This window comes from Akebia trifoliata, chromosome 12, assembly GCF_017979445.1.
Source record: "Akebia trifoliata isolate Shusen 1 chromosome 12, ASM1797944v1, whole genome shotgun sequence".
Lineage (NCBI taxonomy): Eukaryota > Viridiplantae > Streptophyta > Magnoliopsida > Ranunculales > Lardizabalaceae > Akebia > Akebia trifoliata.
The window spans coordinates 16,939,400-16,953,125 of NC_141386.1; the positions used below are offsets into that span (position 1 = coordinate 16,939,400).

Genomic DNA, 13,726 nt, shown 5'->3' on the forward strand with positions numbered 1-13,726 from the left:
GGAGAAGACAAATATGAATGAGTGGATGTTGACTCAAGCTCTGTGACTTTATAATCGAAGAATTGTTGAGAATCATAGGATTGTTAGGGAATTATGGTTGGATTCATCTTCGACGCGTCGTGCATAGAAAAATCCTCAAGGCTACCTATGTGACTACCCTAGATGAACTCATTCTAACAAGGTATTGTATCCGAGGAAAACCAATTATTTACTTGGTATGGTTGGTCAAACGAATTAGGTGTCGACATCCAATAAGAATTTTAAGAATTACGGACTATGGACAGACTCGGACAATACTTGATAGAATGACCATAATTATTACATTGAGTACACGGGATCTATGATTCTCTCTTAAACTACATGATGATAAAAAATTTGTTTAAGGTTCTATATCTATTTTAATATATACTACAGACTTGCACAGAAAATAGGGAGAAATTCATACGTGCTTTATGGGTTCCTATTAGACTAGATAACTCCTAACTATTTCAAAAGGATAACTTGAGCCTCCAACCCAGTTCTTTGAAATCGAAATCAACCAGTTTAATCCCCAGATGAGAGGTGGTGCATGATGCTAAGTAAAAGCACTCTTAAATCACCTCTTCGTCTAGAATAAACGTAATCTATCCCCCTACTATAGTACAGTACAGCAGCGCAGGATTGCGCTTAAGCACTGATTTCGATCAAGAAGTGCAATTGGTGCAACTCAGGCTATCTTTTCCTATTGATCTCAATGGGACCTATGGTCAAGTCTAATCAAATTTTAATTAAATTGTGATTGTGTGAATTAATTTTCTAATAGGACAAGAGATCAGTGATAAAATCTGATTCTTATCTTGTTTGCGCCATCCTCGTAAGGGTGCCCTTTTTACTAATATATAGTCGGAAGTATTCAATTAAATCATTCAAATTCAATACAGAAACCCACTTGCAAGGGAAGCGTGAGGCTTTTAAATTTTACCTCCCGTTCTAGACGAGCGTTGATCGAGTTGAGTTGACTTGGGCCATCAACACCAAACTCGGTGTACTAACCCGAGGAGCCAAAATAGTTACATCTTACTATCGTCCTCCCTTAATTCTATTACAATCCGAGCATTCTCGGAATAATTAAAATTAAATTAAAAATAAATTAAAAAATTCTAAAAAGAAAATCCTATTGTATTTCTGCTTTAAACAAAAAAAAAAAATTATTGTTTCTTTGTTAAAGAATCGGATCCGGGTGGTGGGGTAAAATTTTTGAACCACATTGCTCCTTATCGAATCCTTTGACTGAAAACAGAAGACAAATCAAAGTTACAATTCCAGAAAAATTATATATTCATTAAAATCCAAAAGTTTGAAGAAAAATTCTACAAAAATTTGAAGTGAGAATCTCAAGGTGAAAACAGAAGACAAATCAAAGTTACAATTCTAGAAAAATTATATATTCATTGAAATCCAAAAGTTTGAAGAAAAATTCTACAAAAATTTGAACTAAGAATCTCGAGGAGTGACCAGGCGCCACAACTGACTTAGGTGGCGTGGAAATTTTTTGATGAAATTGAATAAAATTTTAGGCTTTTGTTCTTATTGACTTCAGGAATCCAGTAGAATTTCTTTCAAATTTTTCTGAAATAAAAATTTTGATCTACAAAAAATCGAATAAAATTTTCAGATAAAAAGATATTAGATTGCACCATTGTCCCCGACAATAGCGCCAATTTGTTTGAGCTGTACATGATGATAAAATAAAGAACAAAAGAAAACCTTGACAAGCAAGGGTCGAACCACAGAGACAACATTAATCCAAAGTATTTTTACTTCCAATCCATTTCAATTTTAACAAGTAATTTAAAAATAATTTACAAAAGAGGATTAATTTAAAATAAACTACTAAAAAAAACTTAAGAATACGAGAGAGGTGTAGATCAATTGGATCCACTTTTATAAGCTTTATAAGTGATTTCTAGTTCTTTATTTATCTCGATCCACAAAATAAAGCTAATGTTTATGAATCGAAAAATCAAGCAGTTAAAATATAAACAAGATCAAAAGTATGCAATAATTTAGGCCGAGATTATTAGGTAAACATTAACTATTCTCTATAGAGCATGGTTCTTCTTGAACTTATCAAAAAAATATACCATCAAAACTTTAAAAACATTTAATATTCAACCTAATAATAAATACCTACATTATCATAATAAAACTATTAAATCATTACAACAATAATAAAACACTGACAAAACTTATTCAGGCTTCCTCAACCAATCTAACGGAGATTTAGCCAATAGGCATCGCAAGAATAATAAATCAAAAATAAAGTAAATAAATCATGGAAAGAAAAAGAAATGAGAGAAAGAAATTATCTTTATTGCTTTTTGACTTGAAATCGATAAAGTCTCTTTACAACTTTCATAAAATTAAGAAAGAAAAATACAAAAACCCAAATTAAAATAACAGAAAAAGATAAGTTGACCTCCGAGGGAGATTAGAGATCACGAAGATCTTGAAAATAAGATGTCCTTTAGTCTAGTCTTCTATTTAAAGAGAGACCAGGTTAAGGTTTCTTGGGTAATTAGGGTTTTGGAAACATCTCGTGATTATAAAAATACCAAACTCTTACTTTAATATGAATGTTTTTCAGCCGCCAAATTTTAGTACAAATCTCGAGGTCAGGCTTTTTTCGTTGACCTCGCTGCCGCCGTTGACCATGGCACCGTGGTAAAATTGTAGTCAATTGACTTGAATTTTGGTCCACGGTTTTGTTTTGGATCCTAAATCACAATGGTAAGTTTGGATTTTCCTAATTTACCTTGAAACTTTGTGAATAATTCCTGTTACACTTAAATAACAGTAATTAGTTCCAAATTACATAATTTAATTAAAATCAATGATAAATATGGACTAACCATTCATTATGTATAATGAGGGGGTTTAGTATGCAATTTATCCATGAAATTCATATAATAAGTGCTTTAGAAACGACTATCTAGACCTTGATCAGTAAATATGATTGGTGGGATGTTAGGGATTCAAAGAAAAATGTATCACTAAGAAAATGTGTGCTAATCACTATAAGATTAAAAATGATCTCTAAGAAATATGTGTTTTTCCTAGAAGCCTAACGGTCACATTGATAGAGAGCAAGTCTTACTTTTTTTAATTAAATTAAGTGGTGAGACATGACACTACAAACCTTGAGTGCTGGAGGAAACCATTGAATGATAGGTTGTACGAGTGCCAATGGATAATTCTAATTTGGTTCCTAAGATAGCTAAAATAGGAATCATCATAAATCATCTGTTTTGATTCTAAAATAAATCGAATTGAAACTGGAACCACCAAAAACATCGGATGTCAAAGAGTTCAATTTTTTTTTAAAAAAAATTTTCGGTAAGCAGGGGCTATAAAGGGCCCCACTCTTTTATTGAAAAGAGGCTAAATCAGCAAATAAATACAAAATGAGTCCTCTAATAAAATTAAGGACACTCATGAGGAATATTTGCAATATCTAGCAAAGTAATTTCATTAGAACCAGAAAAACCTTTCTTGGCAAGCCATTCAGCAGCCAAGTTCTTATGATAGATAAAACGAAAATAATCTCTAGTGATAAAAGCATTCCATCTTTGCATGCCAATTTCCTTTTTGTTGCAAAACATGAGAAAATATCTTCTTTAATGAATCATAGCAAAGCTTTTTTCTTTCAAGAACACAAATTTTTTTATTTTTTATTTTTATAATAAAAGCATTAGAATCATAATTACAATTTATTTAAGTAAGATGTGAGATAACTTTATTTCAAGTAATATGAACTTCTAGTTGAATTTTTCAAACTATAGTACATAGATTAAGTGGAAACTTGATAATTTTATGTAATATTTGTCATTTTTAGAAGTTAGGGAAGCCTTCAAACTATTTAGAATATAAAAATGGAAAAAAAAAAACTAATCAGCTTTTAGTACCTTAATATCACCAACTAGGTTTCACTTCCTATCGGTTATGTTACCTTAAGAACCAACTCTAATCAGATACTAGAAAAGGGGATGTCAAACCCAAGTTTCTGCTTCTGGCTCAAGTTAAATTGGTAACCAATTGACACCTCTAGTTTGTTGTTCTTTAATGGTAATGGCTCATGTAAAGACCCCTTGATGAGGTGGCTGAATTATGAGTTTCAAAGGGGTCTATACTCTATTGATTGCCTTCCAACTTGTCCTTTGCATAAACCGGAACCCAACCTAATAATTTGGGTTCGGAATTTTTAGATAACATAAAAACAAGAGCCAAACCATACCCCAAATTTTTGAGTTTTGATGGGAGGTTGTGGGATACAAATAGATACATGTGGGGAATTTTGAACTCATTAGGTACCTTATCGAATATCAATTCTCAATACCAAGTCCTAAACTGATTCCATCTAACATGATAAAAACTGAACGATCAAGAAAAACAAAACATGATAAAAACTGAGGTACTTGATCTTAAATACTGTCTTTAGTTTTTCCATGTTTCATATAACATTCCTCTCTAGCATGAATTTTCATTTCATCTCAGATTTCAAATCCATGGTTTCTTTTAGTTGTTTACATACCCATTCTCTTTGTATCTAACATATGTTATAAGTACTTTCAAATCCATGTTTTTTTAATCTTAAGAAACAAGGTAATCAATATTTATTAAAAGGAAACAAGATAATCAATACATACCAAAAAAAAAAAAAAAAAATAGATAATCAATATCACACATCAAATCCAATTTAAGTATACCTAAAATTGTATGACAGAACATTCTAGTTATAGAAAATATAATTTGAAGTTATAGTTAGGTTCTTTACCTCTCATTGGGAAGAAAGAATATTTCTAATTATTTCCTGTAGAAGCTAGCAAAGCCAAATATTCTATTACAGTTTCACCTTCTTTTGTAATTTCAAGATCACAGTCTAAAGGATTTTCAAATAGTTCTTGAAGAATAGCATCTTCCATCTCCAGATCCGTCTCATCTGTTTTATTGGTATCTGATGGATCTTCTGTCACGTTCACATGACTGTTCAAATTAGCCAAAGTCGATGCCTGCCCAAGTGTATTGCTATGATTTGCAAGTGTAGGGTCCGCAGTTGGTAGACTTGGTTTCGTCTTTAGCTTACCCCAATCTTTAATGGTTGCTACCACTGCTGACCAAAAGTTTGATAGGATTAATTAGGTCTTTTCTTACTAAGAAGAAAAACAAATTGCAACTTTTGTCAAGGAAACCGATCCGTAGAAAATGATAGTTAGCTTAAAATCCTATCAAAGTACCACTAAATTTCATGTGACTTAATAATTAAGAAAATGATAGTTAGCTCAAAATCCTAAAAACTAAAAGCATGGTATTTAATATTGGTAGGAAATACGTATGTGTCCTTGATTTCAAGAAATGAGGAGTCTTATTTTTGTTTTTCGTATAAGTTTCTGTATTTGTATACATATCTAGGTACCTAAGATTAGGAAATCTGGTGAGGATCATTTGAGACCTCTCAGATGCACCAAGTGTGGCAACAAATGGTACATCTTAACTCAACAAATGAATCCATATGGTAACTGACTGTAGCTTCTTCAATTTCACTATTCTTTAATTTTTTTCACCAAATTTTTAGGATGGACGTTTCTTCAATATTGAATGAGAACTAAAACAAACTTTAAAAGTAGTCCACAGTGTTATCTTGAAATTATAGTTTACCAAGATTAGATGAAAAATAATTTTACTTAACAACAAACCTCCAGGCATCTAGTTTTTTATTAGATCAATGCCTTCTAGGATTTTTTAAACTCCCCGTTGTGATAAGCCACCACCCCTTCCAAGAGCTCTAGTCTCAAGTACCTATAAACAAATATGGAGAATCAACTTTGGAAAGCAAATAAAGCTTCTTCAGTTAAGAAAGCAAAAAGATACAAACTTCAATGAACATTTAGAAAAATACTCACAATGCAACATAGGAATTTGCTTTGCTGGGGTCCTTTTCAAGAAAATATTGAAGTCCTTCTCTTGCATTTTCAAGGCGTACCTCAGCGATCAAGAGCCATTTGACATCCCGGAGCATGAAATAACACCACACCATGTCTACTTGTAGCATTGGGTCACTGACAAATGTTTGGAATCCAAAAACAGTGGCCCCAAAGGCATTAGACATGTTATTATGCCCTCTTTTAAGAGAAAAACACTGTTACTCACCTCTAGAACCTTGGGATCATAGAGAGCGTAAGCCTCCTACAAACAAGAAATGTAGCATAAATGATTAAACTTTGTCATGTTATCCATTGAACTAGAGGGTACAAAGTGGTTGACAAGCCGCTATAACCAACTTCCATGAGAAGGGAAGTTCCAATTTGGTCAAATTTCATAGCATTTTACAACAAAAGATGGGCAATTCTGAACATTAAGTAGTAGAAAATATAGGAATTCTAACTTTTATAATACCCATGTTGCTTGTACCATAAACCATAACCAAGTTCTACCAAGGGAATGCTCATATACTGGGTGATAGTTTGGAATGAATGGAATTGTAGAGCTTTTGAGGGCCTTTGCAGGTGAAAGCGCCTCGACACTTTTTACTAAATAATAAAAAACGTCTCGGTGGTAAAATGAGAGATTTTCTAAGAACTGGGAATCGCCCCCAAGTTTAGGTCTAGGAGCCAAAAATAATTACAAAGCGGATCCAGATCGGTCCACGGGTAAGAGGTCAAATTACGGGTTTCGGAAGGTGTTAAGCACCGAACCCACTCAATTGAGATGATTGGTCTCTACTACGATCCAAGAAAATTCGATGGTCAATAGGCAAAGACTAAAGTCAAGATAGGGTCCAATCATCATCAATTTATATTGAATTTGCCAAATGAATCCTACGGCATTTTTAGAGTCCGAGTAGGTTTACTAACTTAGTAAGATTTCAACTCTTACTAAAGATCACTGACCTCACCTTGTGGCATCTAATAGCATGATCGAATGCCACATAGTTGTATAGGACAAAATTCATGAAATTTTTTTTATTTATTTTTACTGTTGAATTCTAAATTTAAATTTGTGAGTTCCATGGAAGGTCGGTAGGCATCCTTTTTCAAAACCTTGCATCAAGTCCAAATAATAAAAAAAAAATCAATTAGTTTTTGGATATGAGTTTTTCCATTAAATTTAGAGGGTTGTGGTCATGGATTGCTAATGTGGTAATCCATTTCAACAAAACAACCCTTACTCGGACTTCAAATCTTACTAAATTAGTAAGAAAATTTTCAATTTTCAATTTTAAGATTTCAAATACTAAGAAGGGTCATTGGGCCCACATGGATTACCACATTGGATTATTTTGAGATTCTATATACCTCAATTCTTGCCATAGATATCAAAAAAGTCTTGTTTTACTAAAGCATTTAAGATGAGAGCTATGTGACAAGATTTGTGAAGTGTAGGAATAGCAGGTATATAGGATCTACCTTCTTTGGTGAGTTCTATTTTAATGTTGTTAGATTATTTTGAGTACAAATTTAATTTAGAAGACCATCGTTAACTCCAACTATATGATCTAGTTACTTTGGTGAATTCTATTTTAACGTTATTAGATTATTTTAAGTACAAATTTGATTTGGAAGACCATCTTATAGGATTATAGAGATTTATAAACATTAAAATCTTTACCATTTTTGTAAAGTGGATAATCCTAAAATGACTTCCTATGACACTGCACTCAAAACTTTACTGACATGGTAGTGTGCAGATAACCATAAATTTTTAAAAAATCCATGGCCATCTGTACACAGCTAGGCTACCGCAGTGTTGAGTGTAGTATCGTCAGAAGTAACTTTAGAACGGCTATTTTAAAATTTTACCATTTTGAACGACTTTACTGATTTTCAATTAAATACAATGATACTATCAAGTGGAGTAAAATTATATAATATCCTTTTAGCCCATGAAATGGTTCATAAGTATAATTCTTTAAAATCTTTTGAATCTTTTTGTGCCAAAATTGGTATTAGAAAAGCCTATGATTGTCTGAATTGGAGCTTTTTGAAATCAATTATTTTTAAATTTGGATGTCCACTTGTTTGGATAGACCGAGTCATGGAATGTGTGTCCACTCCAAGTTTTTCAATTCTTATTAATGGCACACCTTATGGATTTTCAGAAGTGAAAGAGGTGTCAAACATGGTGACCCACTATCTCCTTATCTATCCACATTGATTATGGAAGCATTTTCTTGCATTCTTAATCAGAAAATTTCTTCAAATCAATTGAGTATCCCTAGAATTTTGATTGTTCAATGTGTTTCACATTTGATTTTTGCTAATGACATCCTAATTTTTTCTAATTCATATGTATCTTTAGTATTGTCTATTCGAGATGTTTTGAATTTATTCCACAATGTTTCTGGTCTTCAAGTAAATGAAGCAAAGAGTTAGGTTTTCTTCAGTGATTCATGTAAAAATTAGAACCTTATTCTATATATTCTTGGATTTTCAAAAGGTACTCTTCCCATCAAATATTTGGGACTTCCTTTATTTTCATCAAGATTATCACATAATCTTTGTCAACCTCTGATTGATATAATCTCTAAAAGGGTGGAAGGTTGGAGAGCGAACCTATTGTCCTATGCGGGAAGACTAGAATTAATTAATTTAGTTTTATCTAGTTTTCAAGTCTATTGGTCTGTCTCTTTCAATATTCCGATGAATGTCTTGAAAAAAATAGAAAACAATTTTTTGTGGAGGGGTCCTTCTCTTGTGCATTCTATTCATCCTATTAGTTGGGCAAGAGTGTGAAAACCTTTTGAAAAATGAGGACTTGGTATTCGACACCTAAGGGATATAAACAAAATTGGTATGACTAAGTTATTCTGGAGTTTGGTGGAAAATAAATACTTTTGGGCAGACTGGAAGAGGAAGAGATATGTCGGGCATTCGGATATTTGGGATGTCAACCTTCAAATAATGCATCTTGGGCATGGAAAGGCATTTTATGGGACTGGGAATTTATTCAAAAGCATGTTCAATTTTTAATTTGCAATGGGGAAGGCAGTTATATTTGCAAAGATCCTTGGTTACAAGAAGGGAGCATAATTTTCAGATTTGGCAATCTATTTATGAATTCGATAGTCATTTAAATGCAAGGATTTGGGATTTTATTGCCGATAGAAGGTGGATATTCCCAAGGCCATATAACAAACGAATGCAATTAGTTAAGGATCAGATATCATCCACTCCAATTCTAAAGATGTTGTTGAGGGATAGAATAGTTTGGTGTTGAACCTTGAATCGGAAATTCACATCGAAATCAGCTCATGAGGCATTACATGAAGGGAAAGGTTCAGTTGGTTGAAAGAAAATTATTTGGAACAAGAACCATATTCCAAGATTTTCGTTTATTTCTTGGCTAGCTGTACGGAATAAATTATCTACAGTGGAAAATCTGAATAAGACGGGTTTCAAATGGGTATCATGGTGCTCAATGTGCGGAAACCATCAAGAGACAAATGACCATTGATTTTTTCGATGCCCATATACGCAGTGGATTTGGATCCAATGCTTGAAGAACTTTGGAATTATCAGAGTTGGCGCAGGGTCAATATAGTACGTGAAAATACTCTTAATTCGACGACCCACAACCGTCAAATTTTTCATAATTCGACAGCCTCACACATTGAAATTGTTCGTCGAAATGGGCCAGGTCGTAAAACAAATTCAACGGTTTGAAGCCATAGAATCTGGCATTGATTCGTAAATTCGACGGCTCTAAGCCGTCGAATTACTGCGAAGGCTATTTCTTTATGATGCTTCGAATACATTGTTTTCTTTGCCAAGGTTACTAGTCGAGGACTTTCTATTAGAATACATTATTTTCTTTTATTTATAATTCCATTGTTACTAAGCATTGAAAGAAACACAAACCTTTGCACGCACATGGATTTACATTTGTGTATGCAAAGCAAAGGGCTACTGAAAAAAGAAAAAAATATTAATTAATTTGACACAAGAAAGTGGTGGAAAATCCCTTCATACATTGGTGCTGAATTTTGGCCTAAGAGGTTATCTTAAATGTCACATCAGAACCCTAAAACAGTTTTCTTGCAAAATCATTCGAGTTTGGTCTATCAATAACTTTTCAAATACAGATTTTCCCCCCATTTATAGCTCAAAGCATAGTAGATTGCCTAGTATTTGCCTGCCTCACCAGCAAGGAGAAAAAATGTACAAAGCTGAATAATATCCAACAGTGCTGCCCTCTTCTCCATCGCTTTAGTTGAAATTAGAAAAAGAATAGCCAACATTAAAAAGTAAACCAGCATCAAAATTCAACAATTTTTTTTTCCCAAAAATACACCAATCATGCAGCAAATAAGGTGTCATGGGCATTTCACGAATAGGGGTGTAGTAGTTGTAGGTTTTCTAAGATTCTTCTGGACCATCCCTGGGCAGGCCAAATATGCGGAGGTTTCGGTCCACTGACCCTACTGCCATATATTTTGCATCTGCGCCAAATTTCGCACACATTGCTTTGCCTGCATTCGGCACAAAATACAATACCCAAATCTCAGAAACTGCACCAATCTAAGATCATTAATAATTTCACGGCACTAATGATACATTTAAGCATATAAGGAAGGAATGTTTCTTGTACAATACCTGTGCCTGACAAATCGGGGAAAGTTTTGATATATTTCCGTTCTGCTTTGACATTGGCAACTTGATAAATTCTGCAGTAATTAAATTACTTTAATGAGACTGCGAGATTTCAAGTATTCTACAAAATAGTGTGTTAAAATAACTGCATTTGTAAGCATTTATACATCAAGTGTAGTCAAAGATTGGTGTTTACTACAATTCTAAATTGAATTCCGATTCTTTGGGATTTATTGGATTACCGACCTTATGTCTGAGCCCGTAGTTGCAAGATAACTTCCACTATGATCAAAGTCCACTGCAAATCCAGAAACAAGATCATGCGTTATGTATTGTTCTTGTTGAACTAGCCTAATACCATACATTGAGGAGAAGAACACAAATAAGGATTTACTAATGGCCATGAAAAAAATCAGTTGATGAAGAAAATTTAGATACCAGAATTAGTTGGTGTGCCTGAATCATAGGGAGTAAGGGTCTGGAAGTTCCTCAATTTACGTAGATCCCACAACTTCATGAGAACATTAGAATGTGGCATGACATCCCCAACCTGCAAAGCTGCTAATTATTCAACTTGGAACACACAAAGGAAAAAAAAAAGAGGAAAAGGGGGGGAGGGGGGGAGAGAGAGAGAGAAACCTGAGTAAGGCACAGCCCAGAAGAAAGATCATAAAAGCACCAAGTATTGTCAAGTGAAGCAGACACCAAATACTTTTGGGTGGCATGGATTGTAACAGCTTGCACCTGACAGAATTAATAGAGATGTTTCCAATAAAAAAAACAGGCAGAAACACTGCTAATTTAAAATAACATGATCGAAAATGGAATAATACAATTCAGTATATGTGATCTACTCAACTTATAAAGGGACAAATCTAGGGAGCAACTTGAGAGTTTTCATTTATTTATTACAAGTATAAATTTAATTAAAAGAAAAGAGAATGTACAAAGGCAGTCGGGGCGACCTACCTCACAACAATAAAACAAGAATTAACTCGAACATAACAACTCCCATCTAAAGACAAAATCTTTGAAGAAAACACCTTTGAATTCTAAAAAGTTTACACCAACAAAATAATAACCCGAGAATACTTAATAGGAGCTCATGACCCAAGAGCTAATTTAAAATAACACAATGCAATAATACAATTCAGTATATGCAATCTATTCATCTTATAAAGGAACAAATCCAGGGAGAAACTTGAGAGTTAAGAATTATACATGAATAAAGTAGGTATCTCATAACATTTAAGCAAACCCTTAAATATCTGCAATTATTTAGGAATGTTGTTAGATTGAGTGGTGTCCTTCTTGCATTAAAGGATTGTCCATAGAAAGAATGCACAGCCGTGATTTCCTTTCGATATGTGGTATGAGTGCTCCTTTTAGGAATGATAATTTTTATGAACTTTTTTTTCTCCGATTAAAATTAATGGGAATGATAATTTTTCTGTTCTACTTGATTTGTTACCCGTGTGTTGTTTTTATTCTAAAACCATCAAGCATCACATAGTATCAAAGGGTTAAATGTTAAAATTGGGAACATTCTGCTCTTTTCAGCCCTGTTGTTTTCAATTTCCCAGTTAAATTGATGAATCCACTTGACTCTATGACACTCCACAAAAAATAGATACATCAATGCAAGTACAATTGATTGTTCACATGCAACCGGACTTCATTATTGCACAATAAAGAAGAATAGTATATACACGTCCCGAAAACTTACTATCTTGAAAACTGCTTATGAATACAATGTACAAAACTAATATACTTCTCGAACTTGAGAAATGATCACTTATAACTGAAGTAAGTCAATGCTAGAGTAAAGAGAATATTGAATAAGAGAGAAAATGCCATAAGAGCCCCAATACAAATACTCATCCACAAACAACCCTCTTCCCTTGAGAAGGGCCTTACCAACCGTGGGTTGACGAGTCAAATAGCATTAATCTTGGATGATGGAGGCTAGTTATAGTTTAGATGTAGATGCTAGCATTCAATCAAGAAAACAAATAATAATTGTGAAACTACGAGGAGATCTTACATTGTTCCATCTGTCATCAAGAAATTCATTGATGGCTATGGCATTTTGCCCATACATCATAGGAGAACACATAGTAGCCCCAAACCATCCACTGTTGAAGATCATTTGCAGACACAGATAGAACCTTACAATCCAATATTTTTCATCAAATATTAACAGAATCCAAGTACACATCAGTACAAGAATCAAATACTAACCTTTGGCGGCAATGTAACCTCCGAAGATAAAAACCATTAGCAAGGTAAATGTACCAAGCGTATTTGCAACAACCATTGTTCTACTCGCTGCAGCAATGAACCGAAAGAGAGAGAGAGCCATCTGATGTACACCAAAGAACGCCAAGAATTGTTAGAAAAACCTACATATATCGAAGATGTGTCAGAAAAGAAAAGGAAAATCAAACAAAAGACCTTCCAACTTAATTGGAATCATATTTTTAGTAGCAATTACCTGCTCGCAGAAGGAGAGAACCCGATCGTGTAGTATGTAAGAAGAATCCATATCCCTGATTCTAGAAATGAGATGGGAATCGTAAGGACCCAAATTGGCAAACCAAAAGCCCAAGTAGGGAAGAATAGAAAATGTCTTTGTTTATAGAATACAGGAAGCCTGAAAACAGTCATGGCAGTTAAACTCTGGCATCCCATCACTACGTGAAAATACTGAAATATCGATGGCCCAGAACCGTCGAATTATGGATCCATTCGACAGTCTCGATCGTTGAATTGGACCATCGAATCAAGGGACAACATCTATCCTGATGACCTCATCAATTGGAGGATATATGAACCAAATCCAAGCACAAAAGCAAAGAAAAATGCTCACATAGAGTTTCAAATTTCAATAGAGCCTAGTGTCACAACCACTAGATTAAGTTTCAAATTTTTATTCCAACTTAGAAATTCAAGAAGGCCTTAAAATTAAAATTCTGAGCCACAAACAGTTCAAATCAGAGTTACCTGGAGCATCAGCTGTAGTAGAGGTTGGGGAAGGCCTACGGCTCACATCATTACCTAAGCAAGTAGCAGATGCTGCATCCATCCCCCCATTCACATTT

At 33.8% G+C, this 13,726-nt stretch overlaps 1 protein-coding gene and 1 long non-coding RNA gene across 2 annotated transcripts; both read right to left on the bottom strand.

Moving 5' to 3' along the window:
• Positions 1–3,768: 3,768 nt before the first annotated feature.
• Positions 3,769–6,146, bottom strand: LOC147388962 (uncharacterized). Its single transcript, XR_015170865.1, has 3 exons — positions 5,940–6,146; positions 5,733–5,835; positions 3,769–5,146 (listed from the first exon to the last, which is right to left on the bottom strand). It is a non-coding gene; the product is annotated as an uncharacterized LOC147388962 (long non-coding RNA).
• Positions 6,147–9,952: 3,806 nt separating this feature from the next.
• Positions 9,953–12,822, bottom strand: LOC147388963 (pre-mRNA-processing factor 19-like). The gene is made up of 6 exons (XM_086419355.1): positions 12,670–12,822; positions 11,265–11,369; positions 11,064–11,175; positions 10,872–10,923; positions 10,629–10,699; positions 9,953–10,504 (listed from the first exon to the last, which is right to left on the bottom strand). Exons 1-6 carry the CDS (start codon positions 12,772–12,774, stop codon positions 10,392–10,394), a joined length of 558 nt encoding a protein of 185 aa, XP_086275481.1. The 5' UTR covers positions 12,775–12,822; the 3' UTR covers positions 9,953–10,391.
• Between the last annotated feature and the right edge of the window lie 904 nt (positions 12,823–13,726).